The sequence below is a fragment of the Acipenser ruthenus genome, chromosome 7 (genome assembly GCF_902713425.1).
Source record: "Acipenser ruthenus chromosome 7, fAciRut3.2 maternal haplotype, whole genome shotgun sequence".
Classification (NCBI taxonomy): Eukaryota; Metazoa; Chordata; class Actinopteri; order Acipenseriformes; family Acipenseridae; genus Acipenser; species Acipenser ruthenus.
In genome coordinates this window covers 68030570-68047369 of record NC_081195.1, presented here as the reverse complement: position 1 = coordinate 68047369, position 16800 = coordinate 68030570, and the positions used below count along the sequence as shown (strand labels likewise).

General features: G+C 38.8%; 1 protein-coding gene across 3 annotated transcripts; it reads right to left on the bottom strand.

Moving 5' to 3' along the window:
* Positions 1–856: 856 nt before the first annotated feature.
* LOC117415863 (solute carrier organic anion transporter family member 1C1-like) lies at positions 857–16598 on the bottom strand. 3 transcript variants are annotated; one of them, XM_034026747.3, is made up of 15 exons: positions 16515–16598; positions 12949–13204; positions 12053–12194; positions 11487–11619; positions 10861–10988; positions 10483–10629; positions 7943–8041; positions 6066–6314; positions 5513–5677; positions 5222–5417; positions 3643–3808; positions 2891–3075; positions 2345–2409; positions 1557–1674; positions 857–1296 (listed from the first exon to the last, which is right to left on the bottom strand). In XM_034026747.3, the coding sequence occupies exons 2-15, from the start codon at positions 13051–13053 to the stop codon at positions 1071–1073; spliced, it is 2124 nt and encodes a 707-aa protein (XP_033882638.1). In that variant the 5' UTR covers positions 13054–13204; positions 16515–16598; the 3' UTR covers positions 857–1070. The 3 variants fall into 3 exon arrangements, with proteins under 3 accessions (XP_033882638.1, XP_033882639.1, XP_058883698.1); XM_034026748.3 differs by lacking the exon at positions 16515–16598 and adding an exon at positions 13797–13889; XM_059027715.1 differs by lacking the exons at positions 7943–8041; positions 16515–16598 and having other exon boundaries at positions 12949–13313.
* Between the last annotated feature and the right edge of the window lie 202 nt (positions 16599–16800).

Genomic DNA, 16800 nt, shown 5'->3' with positions numbered 1-16800 from the left:
AATGATGTTTATCCTATGTATAAGGCAAGCATTCATGCATGAATAAACACTTCTCACAATCCCCTGGTGGGTGAGTGAGAGTTATGAATGCATGCCTGTGATAAAGAGTGAAAGAATCAATGTTGTAAATCTCCCTCCCGATCAGAAAGGACGCTGTGTAAGGTTGGTGGTACGCTTCCCTATAGACGGGCTGCCTTGATGGTGGGCGGAAACAGGAAGTAGGCCATGTTGGTGGGGGCACGTAGCTGTCAGTACACGAAACGACTCAAATGCGATCAGCTGCGGGCCAGGCAGCGATTGGTTACACCGGGGCTCGGGGCTGATTGCAAGGTAGAGTTGGGCAGTACAAAGGGGAGGCAGCTACGCAGGTACGGCCCCTTGCGCTGAGAACGTACCTGGAGCATTGTTTGTTTTGTTACGTGTTGTTTTGTTTTGTGTATTGCAGAGGAGGAGTAGGGACCCGGGAGCTGCCGTTACCAAACCAGCACACACCCTTGAGCACTTCCTTCACTGTGCTAGCAAACACCTGCACCACGATTTAAAGAGCACTTCCTGTATCCATGGGGATAACAAGGACTACTCCTCACTAAATTAGATTTGACTGTTGGATGTCATACCCGCTGCGTAATAATGGCAGTGGCTGCAAAGTTGCCATATCCCGTAATTTTAGGTTGAGACTGGCCGCATTTTGATACAATGATTAATAGAACTGTAACGCCAGTCTCCGATAAGACCCTGGGACTGGTCATCTGCAACTCCATCAAACACATTGATTCAGATTTATATTCAATTTATTGTATTGTCATAAGATTTTATTTTTATTTTTTTAATAACAAATATACAGTATATTGCATAGGATTCCAGAAACATACTAAAGTTGCAAATAATAATAATAATAATAATAATAATAATAATAATAATAATAATAATAATAATAATAAACTGAAATCATATACCCTTCACATTATTATTTCAACTTGATGAGTTCTATAATTGTGTCTCTTTAAAGTTCTGCATAGCGCTCAATCCTGTCCCTGCTGGGTGACTCTATTGTGTTTGTTGATCCTGTGTTACTCTGGGTTGGCTCCTGCTTCGTGCAGGCAGTCCACCAGTTTCATGTCATGGTTTAACTCAGCTTCGTCCACGTGGGTGAATTCGATCTCAGTGTGCCCATCTGCATCGTCTTGGGTCTTCTTCTCCACGCGCTTGAACTGTTTCCTCAACAACAGAATGACGGCGATCATGAAGAAATAGGACGAGCCGCTCAAAGCAGAGATCAACCCCAGGTAAATGAGCCTGCAAGAGAGCACAATGTGCTGTGTGATCTGTGTGTGTGTCTCTGTAGCTCCATGTGTGCTGATAGAGGGGGCTGTGCTGATCTGTGTGTGTGTCTCTGTAGCTCCGTGTGTGCTGATAGAGGGGGCTGTGCTGATCTGTGTGTGTGTCTCTGTAGCTCCGTGTGTGCTGATAGAGGGGGCTGTGCTGATCTGTGTGTGTGTCTCTGTAGCTCCGTGTGTGCTGATAGAGGGGGCTGTGCTGATCCGGGGTCCACTCACCTGTATGCATCTGAATTATACATCCTGCAAGCTCCTCTGCCGCCACACTTCTTGCTGCCCCATTTCAAGCAGGTGGAATCGATCAGCGCTCCAAAATACACTGGGGCCGGGATGCCACCTGCAATGAAAGCAGTCACTCGTAAGAAAACTGAACGTATTCAATTGATCTGAGCCAGGACCAATCCAAATACCACTGCTGTTTAAAGTGCTAATAGAAGAGCATGCCTGTGCTTTTAACATCACAATTGTGGCATGTGTTCTTTGCACGGGATGGCATCTGTCACTTGGTACTTGACAAACCCATAACTGTTGCTTTCTTTTTACGTGATTTATAATTTCTAATCATTGGTAATCTTCTCAAGTAAATTATTTACGAAAAGCAACTACAAAATGCCAGCTGCTTTTCAAACTTCTTTCTGGCTAAACTAAGTAAATGTGGGATCAGTCCTTTATCACTCACCAAGGGCTCTTATAACCAGACTGCTCAGTCCTCTCACTCACCCAGGGCTCTTATAACCAGACTGCTCAGTCCTCTCACTCACCCAGGGCTCTTATAACCAGACTGCTCAATCCTCTCACTCACCCAGGGCTCTTATAACCAGACTGCTCAGTCCTCTCACTCACCCAGGGCTCTTATAACCAGACTGCTCAGTCCTCTCACTCACCCAGGGCAGTTATAAACAGACTGCTCAGTCCTCTCACTCACCCAGGGCTCTTATAACCAGACTGCTCAGTCCTCTCACTCACCCAGGGCTCTTATAACCAGACTGCTCAATCCTCTCACTCACCTAGGGTTCTTGTAACCAAGGATTGCATTCCTACAGCCAAGGACTTCAGTTCCGGTTTGATGCACCTGGAATGTAAGATTTCCATGGAAACTCAATGCTAGGAGCAGTCATGTATGGTCTTCTTATTTTGACTGCTATACTTGCATGCTATAGGTATGCACTTGCCACTTGATTTAAACCCAATACTTTAATCATTCGATGAATACATGTGAATTAAATTTACAGTGAAGGCAGAGATTAACTAAGATACATTTTATTAATCGCTTGACAGCCCTAATATATATATATAAAAAATTAGGCCTGTCAAGCAATTAAAAAAATGTATCACAATTATTAAATGTATCACAATTATTAACCCTAACCTAACCCCAACTCTAATTCTTTTCTGATACAATTCTGTAATTGCATATTGTGCAAAAAGCTTTACACATTAAGTACATGTGTCTATGCATAATAACATTGTAATTATGTGTACGTACACATGTTTTTACTAAGTAACTACTATGTAAACACACAGTAATTGGAGACACTTGCATGAAGATGTACCTGATTGTCACAATGTATCCTGGTGTGGCCCCCAGGGCACTTATAAAGGAACCAATGACTGACACGGCCAGGTAGTAGATGAAGCTTCTCCTGCAGTCATCTTTCCTTGGGCACTGACCCAGTATGACTGAGATATTTCCAGATGGAGGAGGTGCAAATGCCACACAGCTGCAGTTGTGAAAGACCTTGAAAATGCAAGATTCAAAAAAGCACCTTTTAAAAACATTTTCTTACATACTGTAATTAAAAAAAACAGACTTTGTTCATATCTGAACTAGTAGCAATACAACGAAGTCAACACTTAGTCAGACAAATCTGTCTATAACAATTTAGATTACAAAGCTTGAATATCCATGTAATTACATTGTAATAACGTGATAGTCACCTATGATTCCTGCTCTTACTTTGCAACTACATGGAAATTTCCTTGTGAACATAATTGTGTTGACTGATGTAATTACAAGGTAACAGCACTTATTCAACCAGTAGTTATCATGTTAAACCAGCGTCTTAACCACTATGCAAAAGAGCCAGGCTCCTCTGTGCTGCTGGTTACAGAGTGTTTAACCTCATCACATCGCACTGTCAGGAGACAGAATTGGTAACAGCAGACTAGCTGCCTGTCACAGTAACTACCCAGTTATTCCCATGTTATTACATGCTTATGTGTGTCCTGTAATCTAAAGCGCTGCCCGTCATATTTAGGAAAACTCTTAAACTTTGCAGTAGGACTAAAATGAAAGTGGCCTTACTGTCTCTTTTCCAAATCCCGTTGTCTCTTTACAGCCAGCAAGGCATGGGGACACATATGTAATCCCACTGTCTGCACACACAGGGTCCCATTGCTTCAGTGAGCAAGTGCAGCCACTGTTACAAGCAGAGAGTAGTGTTTTTTCATTGTACGAGATCTGGCTTGTTCTGAAATAAAGTACAAAAAGTGACCGTTAACAATCTTGTAAACATATCCAATATCAAACAAAAAAACAAAATACAGGCCACTCAGGAAACCCATGTAGACTAGATAACCCTCCAACATTATACATATTTTACACACTAGATAACCCTACAACATTATACATATTTTACACACTAGATAACCCTCCAACATTATACATATTTTACACTACATTTTCTGGCCTTTGGCCTCACCTTTTGAGGTACCCCAGCCTATAAATTAGCTCGCAGATAAGGGGAGAGAGAAGCAATGGGCAGGGCGGCAGGATAGCCAAAAAGTAGATGGAGGCTTTGAAGAAGAAGGCAAACTCTGGTGCCCAGTGGGAATCTAATGGATTTAAATAAGATATTAGCTATTCGACTGATGATTTGATATGCTATTGGAAGTGTCTAAAATATGCTTGATGTTTATGCTTGATGTTTGGAGCTAAGGTTAAAGTGAGTTGCCTGCCAGAACCACCATTTTGCTTTTAATGAAATATGTTTCAGGGAAAGTTGTCTGTTACGCATGTTTTACATGCATTTACTTTACATGCATTTATTACTAGAAGCCAATTATTATTATTAGTATTAAAAGAATGTGGCGGTGTGCCATGTGCTGTCTAGGGATCTTAATAAAGACAGACATTGTAGGGTTTCCTAACATTGAACTAGTTGATAAAATTCAAACTGACACACTTTCCTAGTCGTTTGACAGTTTCACACACCCCTTATATTTTTCTCTTTGGTATTGTCCTGTGCTCGTTTGTATCAATGATGACTTAATGGATTTTCTTTGTTCAGAGTGGTGCAGGAATGATTCAACTTGAAAAGGATACCCCAATGAGATTAAGGTCTAAGAATGACCGCTCAGTGCAAGGCCCTCAGACAGTGAAGTCATTGCTATGTTAGTATCATTACATACCATTCTAATCAGTACACCAATGAAGGCCCATACATTTGTCAACTTAGTTTCTCCTTTAACCTCCAGATACCAGCTGACATTATCAGCATGAGGTCAGAGTCATTACCAGTAACCTGGATCTCCTCCTTATAGTCTATCGTAGTCATAACACTTCCATGATCAATCACATCCAAGTTTGTGTGCCCATCTATGCTTACACCTTTCCAAACCTAGGTTACCTAGTAATGTTAATGCTAAATCAGTGGGATCCTTGACAAAGTTTAGAGATCAATCAGAAACTAGGACAATCATTGATTGATTTCTCTCATTCGTAAAGTTCTTATAGTACTTATATTCTTATGTAGATCTTAGGATTGTAAGGAAAAGAATAGGTCCCAAGATTCCTTACTTCCCCACATACACTCAGCACTGTGGTCCCAATCTGAAGTGAACAGGATGGCTTACTAAATGTCTGGTAGTTTATAGGTACATACCCAGTATAGGATACTGTAAACCCAGCTACCTTGGAGTTCTCACACTTTATTCCAAACTGAGTCATCAATAGAAGGAAAGACACGAAAGAGGTTCCGAATGACAGCTGAGCACCCGCAACCACACCGAGCTTGTACTTTTTCATGAGAAGTCCACCAATGAAAATCCCAATAGCAACTGCAGGCAAATTGAGTACTCCTAGAAAAAAAAAACATAAAAAAGAATTTAGAATCAGCGTGCGAATAGAAGCTGTTTGAATTGGAACACTTTGAATGATCTGAACGAATCATTACCTATTAAGAAGTTGGCTTTGGATGCAGATTGTCCAAACTGCTGCTCCATATATTTTGGTTTGAAGGTCACTAAGCCAATGAAGGAATTGAACTTTAGGATGCTCCCACATAAAAGTAAGAAGTATGCTGGAGTGCACAACAGCTTTTTCAACGACGGAAGAAAAGCTGAAAGAACATACGTACATGAGTCTCTGATTTATACAGTCCTGATTATCATGTAGTGTTAAGAACAAACTCATTGCTTAATATTGCTCTCTCTCTCTCTCTCTCAGTCCTATAATGCTGCAATATGTTTTACAAGGTGATGACGATTGATGCTTTTTATTCATGCAATTGTATGTTTGATGGATAAACACATTTCAGAAAGAAAAGTTTCAAATTCACACTGAGGAAAATAACCACAGGTTGTAGACACTCTGTTGCCTTTCTGTACGCTCCCATACACGTGTAAAGAAAACATGTGCTAACAGGATTCTTTTCCTCAACCAAAAGTAAAATATCCCCTTGCTTCGGAAAAGACTTTGGTAGGAACCAAACATTTTTTTTCACTTACCTTTTGCAATGTCGGCCAGTTTTAATGGGAGAGGTCTTGCGTTTGTTGCTTCCCGGCATCCTTCTTTGACACATTCCGACTGTTCTGCAGTTGCTCCCGATTCCATTTTCTCTTCCCCTTGTTTTGGAAGAGACTTTGGGAGGAACCAGAATGGGAAACTGGCGAACAGCATGATGACTGCGGATACAAGGAATCCCAGCCACCAGGCTCCCACCCAGCGGGCATCCCTGGGGGTTATGGTCACACTTTCTGTAAAATAACAGGCCTTGTTGAAAACGTATTGGCTTACATGCTCATCACTTTATGCTAACGTATGTATGTACGCATGTACAGCTACAGTATGGCCAAAAGTTTTGCATCACCCTATAGAATCGCATGAAACATTAACATATTGAATTACATACCACTTTGTAGTTTTCCACATACTTCACAAAAAACTGTCAAAAATGAAAAAAATGGACATTTCTAAGATGAAATACTGTACTACTATTATGGTTTCCGATAGATTTCTGAGGTATAATTTTGTAGTTTCTTTGATTACATTATATTAAATAAAATATCTAAATTGATATAGTTTTTCATATAGTTTTTGGCTTTTGGCTCTAGCTGTATGTACAGTATATATGTGCTCTGTATGTATATATGTGTTCTGTATGTATATATGTGCTCTGTATGTTTATATGTGCTCTGTATGTATATATGTGCACTGTATGCTCATATGTGCACTATATGTTTTACGTATGTTCACTACATGGCACTTGTTCTTACTTATACACAATCAATTTGGAGTCTGTTATAGCCTGGATTTCATATACCTATGGCAGGCAATTAGAACAGAAGAGCAGCTCTACAGCTCAGGTGAAAGCCCCTTCACACAGAAACCCTGCACAAGGTAAGAGGACAGTACAAAGAAACTGCAATGTAATCTGAAGGGACTTTCTCTTTCAAGAGTGTGGGACTAATGTACAGTGGGCTTGTCATGTCATGCATTCTCTGAAATGGTGGTTCTTCATGTACAGATGGTTGCAAATCATACATAGATTCAAACCATGCAAAATACTGAATATGTTCTAAACAATCTAGGGGCTCCCGGCCCATGTTCATCTATTGTAGCAGCAGTGTGGAGCAGTGGTTAGGGCTCTGGACTCTTGACCGGAGGGTTGTGGGTTCAATCCCAGGTGTGGGACACTGCTGCTGTACCCTTGAGCAAGGTACTTTACCTAGATTGCTCCAGTAAAAACCGAACTGTATAAATGGGTAATTGTATGTAAAAATAATGTGTAAAAAATAATGTAATTGTATGTAAAAAATAATGTGATATCTTGTAACAATTGTAAGTCGCCCTGGATAAGGGCGTCTGCTAAGAAATAAATAAAATAATAATAATTGTTTATTCAGGCTCAACCCCCCCCCAAGAAAGTGTGTCACTAGCAAAAAAACCTGAACAACCTTGAAACAAGTTGCATCAACTCTGCTATGTGTAATAGGCCAGCAATACACCGCTACATTTTGCCTAGTTTCCAGTATTGATTAAAACATTGCAATGGCCTACTCTGTGTGTTTTTGAATCCGCCCTGTAATGTAGGTAAATATTACATTGATGGTATTGAGGTTTCAATTGTAATGACAGCTTGTCAATCCAATACAGATGCAGCATGACCCATGCTCCCAGAAACAAGCAAACCTGTTGTTTTCTCTGGATATGTAATTTACCAGTGTCATCTCAGGTATGAGATAATGGCCTAGACCTTCATACCAGTTTTGTAACAGCAGGAATCCCCCCCCCCCCCCCACACACATTGCATTTTAATGTAAAAATCCTGACAGTCTTATCTATGTGGTATATTATTTAGCATTAGGTGTGCCAGGTTACTCACCAAGATCCACAAACCCTATGTCAACATACAGTTTTGCACATAATGATCCAAGCAGAAAGCCAAACATCGGGCCGAGAAGTGAGACTGTTTGTAGGCAAGCTGAAAAAAAAGAGGGGACGCCACAGGAGTCACTGGACAGGAGCAATGTACATGTAGGACTAATAGAATGATGAAAGGGTTAAGCATCATTATAATGGCACCAACAGGCTTGCATGGTAACTATAGCAACGAAGTGATAAAACTGAGGCTCACTGCTCAAGTAGTTAACTTGCTGAATTCCCAGGAGCTGGCACCCCAATCTTTTATTGTTTTTGAAGCAGCGTGATACTAACATGTGTTTAACCCTTTGCAGTCCATTTATTAAGTGTGCGTCAGGCGCGTCAGGTCCAATTTATTTTCACACGCGCAGTTAATTTTAGACGCGCTGTTTAAAAGTATTTTTTTCCACAGTCAAACAGGTTTAAAAGGCCCTGCATATCAACAAAGCAATCACCAGGCATCTCCAGCCCCGCCCCACCCTTTCATTCGCTATAACTTTCACATATGCTAAGAAATAAATAATAATAATAATAATAATAATAATAATAATAATAATAGTCGTACATGCCGATCAATCATCTCCTGATCACTCGTTTTATCACCAAACTCCTCAATAATGCAATCCAAGTCATTATTTTATTACTATAACATCTCAAAAAAGCTCTGCAAATGTCCGTGATATTCTCTGTGCGCTGATTCAGTAACAGCCAACTTGTTTCCTTATGACCACCCCTATGTGATGCCAGGGGCAAGTATGACTATTCATGAGATACGCCTTTTTTTTTCTTTTTTTTTTAATCGGCTTGTCTTGGCTCCTGTCGCTCCCACTCGGCCATTGAATGGTTTTCTCGGCTTTTTCCGGAGAAAATACGACTAGAAACCTGTTTTTTGCTTTTTTTAGATGATGTCGGACAGGGTCAGACATAGGACCGCGAAGGGTTAAGTTGTAAACACCCTCAAGGTCACAGAAAGGAGCAGTGTGATAGGGGAGATCTGTGCTGGCTATTGGATGCATGCATGATCCTGCAGGGGGTGGTCGGGACCCCCGTGGGATCCGCCTGTCAATCATGGCAATGACACAGAGAGGTTGGGTGAGAGTATGTCGCCTCTCTCTCTCTCTCTGAGAGGTCAGGAGGTGGGTCTTGGGGGGTCGATCGACCAATAAAAATGACTCTTTGCTGTTCCTTCGCTCTTGCCTGACCGGAAAATGTCATCTTAAAGTGGAGTGGATTTGTCTTATTGAACAAGGAACTGAACAATGGAACAGCACCCAAGCCATCGCCCTACTGAAACAGCTCTGTGAAGTAAACTTGTGAGTAATATATTATTATAAGGATTTAAACAAACCTATATGTTTTCACAAAATCTCTGATCTACTGGGGAAGGTTTGAAGACCTGTTCTCAGGCAGGAAAAGACCCCACTGATGATCCAGCTTGAAAACAAAAATGGTCTGTGCAGACAAACGGTCTGTCTCTGGAATCTACTTCATAGACCACTTGTGTATTGAGATCTGTTTCCATTACAATAGAGACAATGGTTGTCTGTTTAAAATTAACAGCTCTGTTTATTTTTAAACTGACCAGTGAGCTGGATGCTGTGTTGTGGGTTTGTATCATGTGACTTTTTACAGACCCAGGATTCGATTTGAAACAATCATTCATGTGTGTTCTGAAGCCATTGGCTCTCGTATCTGTTTTCTAACTTTTGATAAAATGTATAAAAGACATAACAGTGCTGTGGCATTTCATTTGTCCCCAGCAATCTTGAGCTTGTCCGGGAGAAGTTTATATTATTATTATTATTATTATTATTTATTTCTTAGCAGACGCCCTTATCCAGGGCGACTTACAATTGTTACAACATATCACATTATTTCACATATATCACATTATTTTTACATACAATTACCCATTTATACAGTTGGGTTTTTACTGGAGCAATCTAGGTAAAGTACCTTGCTCAGGGGTACAACAGCAGTGTCCCCCACTGGGGATTGAACCCACAACCCTCCGGTCAAGAGTCCAGAGCCCTAACCACTACTCCACATATTGAAGAGTGACAATTCATTTAACCCATTTCACCTTTAATTAATTGCATCTTTAACTGGGTATTTAAACAGCGGTTCTTCCTACATACAGCATGCAGAGAGTCAGACTGGATAGTGCTTCAGTGGCTCGTACCATTTGGGCGGGGGTTTGCTGAGATCCGCCCTGGTAGAGGTGAGGCCCGGCATAGCTAAAACCCCACGACATGGTGGTGAGCTCTGCCTGCCTCCCACTCTCCCCAAGGGAGATGCAGCTGAAGAGGATGTGTAGTGGGACAGAACAAAGATAGAGCTGGGCTAGGGGTTTAAATAGCAAGTGGACTGCAGATTACAAAAGGGAACAGCCCTTGATTCGGGCCCCTGGACCACACCATGGTTCCACATATTAACAAAATTAGGTATTTAAAACAAAGAACAGGTGGATTGTAAGAAATGCTGCAACTATGGCTGACTTACCAATGTAGAAAGCAGAATTCTCTGCTTTTGCAAAATCATCAATATATGAAATCCCCAAAGGCATAACAGGTGTTTCCCCTATTCCACGTAAAGCATTTCCCAGGAACACATAAACCCACATGTAGGAGCCTGCTTCCTTCTCACAGCCTGCATGAGAGGGGATGTTTCACAGTTAAGCAGGAATAAATAAATGAAAGGATACATATACATATATATATATATATATATATATATATATATATATATATATATATATATATATATATATATATATATGTGTGTGTGTGTGTATGCTGGAGTTTCATAGAGCCATCCAGTACATCACACTGTATTACACACTGCAGGTGGAGGTATCAGGTAGCTACATTGATAACATACCTGCATTCAAACCTTCTGAAGGCCTCCCTGGTACCACAGCACCCCCAGACTGATTCTGGTAGGGTAGACACGGCGAGGTATTTCTGGTGACATTGACTGAAGTTCTAATTACTGTTTCATATTTATAGCTGCAAAGACACCACAACCACATTTCAGAAATACATAATTTCAACAGGAGTACCGATTTGCCTATTATTGATTAATTGGCAGATTTACAACACATGAGTCTATTCCCAAAGATTTGTGGGTATCACTTTAGATTACAAGGAATTAATAGACACATAATTACAATGTAATGACTGGGTAAATATCAATGATAACTACTGCGTAATAATATTATATGGCGCTGGCCTTGTGAACAGAGTGTCACCTCATGTAATAGTGTGCTAACACCAGGGCACAGTGTTGTAATTACACACTTATGCCACCATAGTTACCATGTAAAAGGAGGAAAACAGAATATTGTATGTTGGTAGCTCCCAGTTATTAGCTTGTTATTACATTGTTATATGTCTTGTAATCAGATTTTTACTTCTAGTTTGTTTCCGTTTCTTACTTTGAGAATTTCCTATAAAACCAATTGTATTTACTTCCATCTGGCATGTATTTAATCAGTCTTTACCTACCGGCCCATAAAAAAGTGAGGCATTCCAGTTAAACACGATCCCAGACACATCAGCAGACAGCCAGCTCCTATCAGTTTTGGCCGGTGAAATTTGACTCCAAAGTGACTTACAACAGCAAGGAACAGCAAGTTACCTGGAAATGAGAAAGTCTTTTCAGTGGTGCTATTTTTCCTATACTGTAATAGCAGCCTGCAGGTTTGTGCGTAGTTGTCTTTTTGCAGTGTCAACGGGAGACTTGAATAAAGATTTTATGTACATGTTAATTATTATTGCTCCTGTTATTTTTGGTAACACTGCACTGTAATTGCACTGTAATCGCATTTTAAATACATTTTAAATACCCACATACCCACATGTGCAAATACAGTGCAATTACAAAAGTCCCTATAGCAACTATAGTTTCTTTCTTGCAATAAAGCATGCCGCTGCATTAAATATGAGTAATTACAGTTATTTGACACTAAATGTTACCTATTATTATTATTATTATTATTATTATTATTATTATTATTATTATTATTATTATTATTATTATTATTATTATTATTATTGTTAAAAGCATTTACCCATTTCAAAGCCGCCATCAATGAGACCAGTGTAAGAGCTGGGGAGATCAAAGCGTCTTTCTATCTGTGTGATGGAGCTTTTCATGTAGGTCCCTGACAGCGCTTTAGCAAAGTAGGCAAAGGACAGGGCCACTAAAAACATCTGTGGGGAAAACAACAAGCCAACACAGTGACATGTTATGTCTCCACCTGGGTTTGTTTCTGTCCCCTTGAATCAGCTTGGAATGATTCCATAAGCTCCCCTTTTCAGGGTTTGTGCTGAAGATCCTTTTGTTCTTGATTGATTGTTTTAATAGTTCTTTTTTATTTAAACTGTGGCTATGCATGTCTTTCAAGCAGCACACTGCAGCAAAGCAATGGGGTGGAGGTGCTGGAGGTCACATTTCATGGGGAGTGATATCTGACACAGGACATGAAGGGTAGCACTTCACATGAAGCATCTCTAATCACTGTGTATTTACATAGTACTTACATAGTAAATGCATGTGCACTTACACATCATTACACTGTGATTATGTATGATTACATTGCATGTAATGTGTAAATCCTTTTGCACAATATATGTAAGTACACAATTGTATCTGAAAAGAGTGAGGTTTAGAGTTAGGGTTAGGGTTAGGGATAAGGTTAGAGAGTTTGGGATAGCTGCTATGTAAATACACAGTTATTAGAGACACTTTATATCAAGTGTTACCAAATAAAGAAGTACCAGTAAGAAAAGTGGTTCTTGAAAAATCTGCACATTTGATATTAAGGTAAAAACAAACAAAAAAGGATCATTACCAAAGAGGTATGAGAATAGGCTTTAAAGCCTCTGTTGTCACCCCTTCAAACCACTGTTTTAAGAGAATTGTTACTTCTTGACATTGTCGGTTTTACTCTGTGTTTCTGTTTACCTTAAGTTGTGAACAACACGTTTGTCCTGTTTTCTTGCATTCCCTGATACAAGGCTTGTCCACCTCCGTCTGCTGTCCAGCAGGTTTTCCTACATTGCTTCCCATTGTTGTCTCTTGGGTTAGTGTGTGTCTGCTGGAAATGTGTTCTCCTCTGAGTCTTCAGAATACCTTCAATCAACATGTAATAGACGGCTCGTGGTATTTTAATTAAACATGCGATCAGAAACCTTTGATCTATACCAAAAGAGGGTCAGCCCTAGGAAGATAGAAACAAGCTTCAACCCAAGGCTAGGACACATTATTGTTACAGGTGTCCAGAACATGAATAAGCAGATCACCAATCCATGCGTCAACAGCATGCGGAATAGAATCAAAGCGTTCAACTGCATCGCTAATCAGTGACATGAAAACTGGGACACTACCCAAGGCTTGGAAGCCCTGTGCTAAGAAATGCATGCACCACATTGTATATAGATATACACACACTACTCAGGGTAGCACTCTTTATTCTTTGAAATGAACAGATACATTCATTTTATTATGTGTAACATTAGTGTCATGCATCTGAGCACAAGACCCATGGAAATGAAAATGCCTATAGGCCTATAGGCTGTCTCTGAATATGTTTTCCAGACAGTTTGAAAATGGTCCTTATGAAAGTCTGTCCATAACCTCTATAGTCTCCCGCTCAAGATCACCCATGATAATCCTAACATTAAGACAACAGGCATTATCTTGCATAAGAACAAACCTAAGACCAGTTGCACTGGCAAATGCTCTTTCTACAGTTCGCTTTTGGTGACTGCAGATGCTCCTGTAAAACAATGGTAAGAAAAATGCAATCCTACCATTTAGAAGTCTGGGAAAAGACTACAGTTGCCAGAATTCCTCAACAAAGAGCTGGTAGTTTAAATAATCAGCTAACTCCAGACAGCTGGGCATAATTTACTGGAAGAAGAGCAGTATAAAAGGTCTGATTAAACAGACCTTTCTGGATCTGCTAGGGTGAGCAGATATATACAGTTGTAGTCAAAAGTTTACATACCCCAATGGAAATTTATAATTTCTAGAAATTTCTCGAAAACAAAGAATTATAGGAAGAATCTTTTGTAGCAAAAGTTTTGCTTTTGTGGATGAGGAAAAAAAGTAGAAATAGATGTCTACAATTATTTATTTCAGCAATTTTTTTTGCAAAACTCCAAAAATGCTAATTCAAAAGTACTCATACCCTGACAAGGAAAATGAAATTAATAGCTAGTTGAGTCACCTTTAGCAATAATAACCTCTTTTAAACGATTAGGATATTTGTCAATGAGCAGCTGTGGGTCCATGAAGAAACCTGGTTCTTACCTGTTAATACTTGTTTCAGATCTGCCAGGGATACAACCATTACCACAGAACATAGCAGCTGCGGGTCCATGAAGGCACCTGGTTCTTGTACCAAAGATTCTCAATCAGATTTAGATCAGGACTTTGACTAGGCCAGCCCAGAACAATGATTTTATTCCTCTTTAACCATTCTGAAGTAGAATTCGATGTGTGCTTTGGATCGTTGTTGTGCTGGAACGTCCATTTGTGCTTTAAACCAAGTTTTGTAGCGGAGGGTTTCAGATGATTGGCCAATATCTTTTGATATGCTATGGAATCCGTATTGGAACTACATTTCCTGTGCCATTAGAGGAAAACAGACCCATAGAAGGATATTACCACCTCCATGCTTGACAGTAGGTATGGTGTTCTTTTCTTTGTATGCCTCACCAGACTTTCTCCAAACGTAATGACTATCAGCGTGACCAAATAGCTCGATTTTTGTTTCATCACTCCACAAAACATTTGAGCAGAACTCATATCCATCATTCAAATGCCATTTTGCAAAATTTAAGCGATTGTCCTTGTGATGTTTTCCTAAGAGTGGCTTTTTCCTTGGCCTGCGAGCATTCTATAACCATGCAATACTCGACCTGTGGTTGAAATGGAAACCCCAGTCCCACTTACAGCAAATTCACTTTGAATACCTTTGGCAGTCAATCTCAGATTGTTATTAACTTCCCTCACAATTCTACTTGTTCTTGGTGAAAGAACCTTCTTTCTTCCAGACAGTACCATGAGTCTTGTACGTCTTGATAAATAGAAACAATAGTTGAAATTGGGATGGTCAAATGCTTGGAAGTCTTCTTGTATCCTTCTCCAGCTTTAAGACAATAAATCATTTTCTGCCTAAAGTCTTCAGATAGCTCTTTACTTTTTCCCAGATTGACCTATTGGCAATGACAGCAATCATCCTATGCCTAACCCTCTAAGAATGTTCACCCACATCCAGCATTTTCTGGACTTTTCTAATATTAGGTTCTGCATTATTTCTAGCACCTTGTAGACAATATTATCATAGCATCAAAGGGTATGAATACTTTTGAATTAGTATTTTTTGGAGTTTTGGAAAAAAAAATTCTTGAAATAAATATGTAGATATCTGTTTTGTGTAACTTTATATATATATATATATATATATATATATATATATATATATATATATATATATATATATATATATATATATATATTCACAGACCCCAAGCATACATTAGTATTGAGCCCTATTTTTGGCTACTTGTTGCTACTGTAGCGCACATATTATTTTATTTTGCTCATTAGAGTGGTTAAGCTGTTCTATGAAATAAACAGACTGGAATTCCAACTATTGGGTTGTCATGGCAATTTCGACTGTTATTGAGTATTGCAACTGTTAACCACATAATGAATTCTTGTGGCTCTGTGCTGTGTCTCGAGATATAGTATACAGTTATATTTTAATGAGGAGCCTGAGCTGTCTGTTCAAGCTAGCGGAGTTCTGGACAGTCTGAGAACAGATAGAAGGAAAGACAGTCACATTTACAAGCAGTAACTTAATCCCATGGCCCTGATTTGAAACTTTATTCTTGTCATGTAGAAAGGTTTTAGACATAAAACAGCATATGCAAATTGTTTAATAATGATAAAACGTTATATATATATATATATATATATATATATATATATATATATATATATATATATATATAAACATATTATATATCTATATATCTATATATATATATATATATATATATATATATATATATATATATATATATATATATATCGGATTTTAGATGAACAAACTGCTAACTAGATATTTAGATAATTAGATATTTGGCCCATAGCACTTTATTCTGTCAATTTAGTTTTCACTCACAAAAAACACTGCTTTTGTTCTTAAATCAACCCAGAAAATAGTATTCAAGTCAAGTCAAGCACATTTGTCTTTTAAATTGATTTTAAAGAGCTATTTAACGTTTCACAATAGGAGTACTATCTGTTATCACATGATATACAGAGTATTAAAACTGAAATACTTAATCATCACAGATACAGGTTTAAAGATCATATATATTTCTGAGAACACTTCTTTTGTCAAATTTCTGCAGAAACTGTTAAAAACTAATGAAAACTAAACTAAACAGAATGGAAAGAATGCTGCAAGAATATTTTGTCAGGCTTTCTTTGTATTTCCAGAAGCTCTATCTTACCTTACGTTTCCGAGTGAAAGGGGTCGGTCCGTAAAGCAATTACTGAGGAAAGCAGGGGCTCCACTAAGAAACATTCCATCATATTTCTCATCATCAGCAAATAATTAACTCTTTCATTATCAAGACCTAGAACTGAATACATAAAACTAGCCTTCCCTATCCAAGTATCGGAGATCAGCTACATTTAATGAGAAATTATCTGATCCAACAGTAAAAATAATAATAATAATAATAATAATAATAATAATAATAATAATAATAATAATAATAATAATAATAATATAAT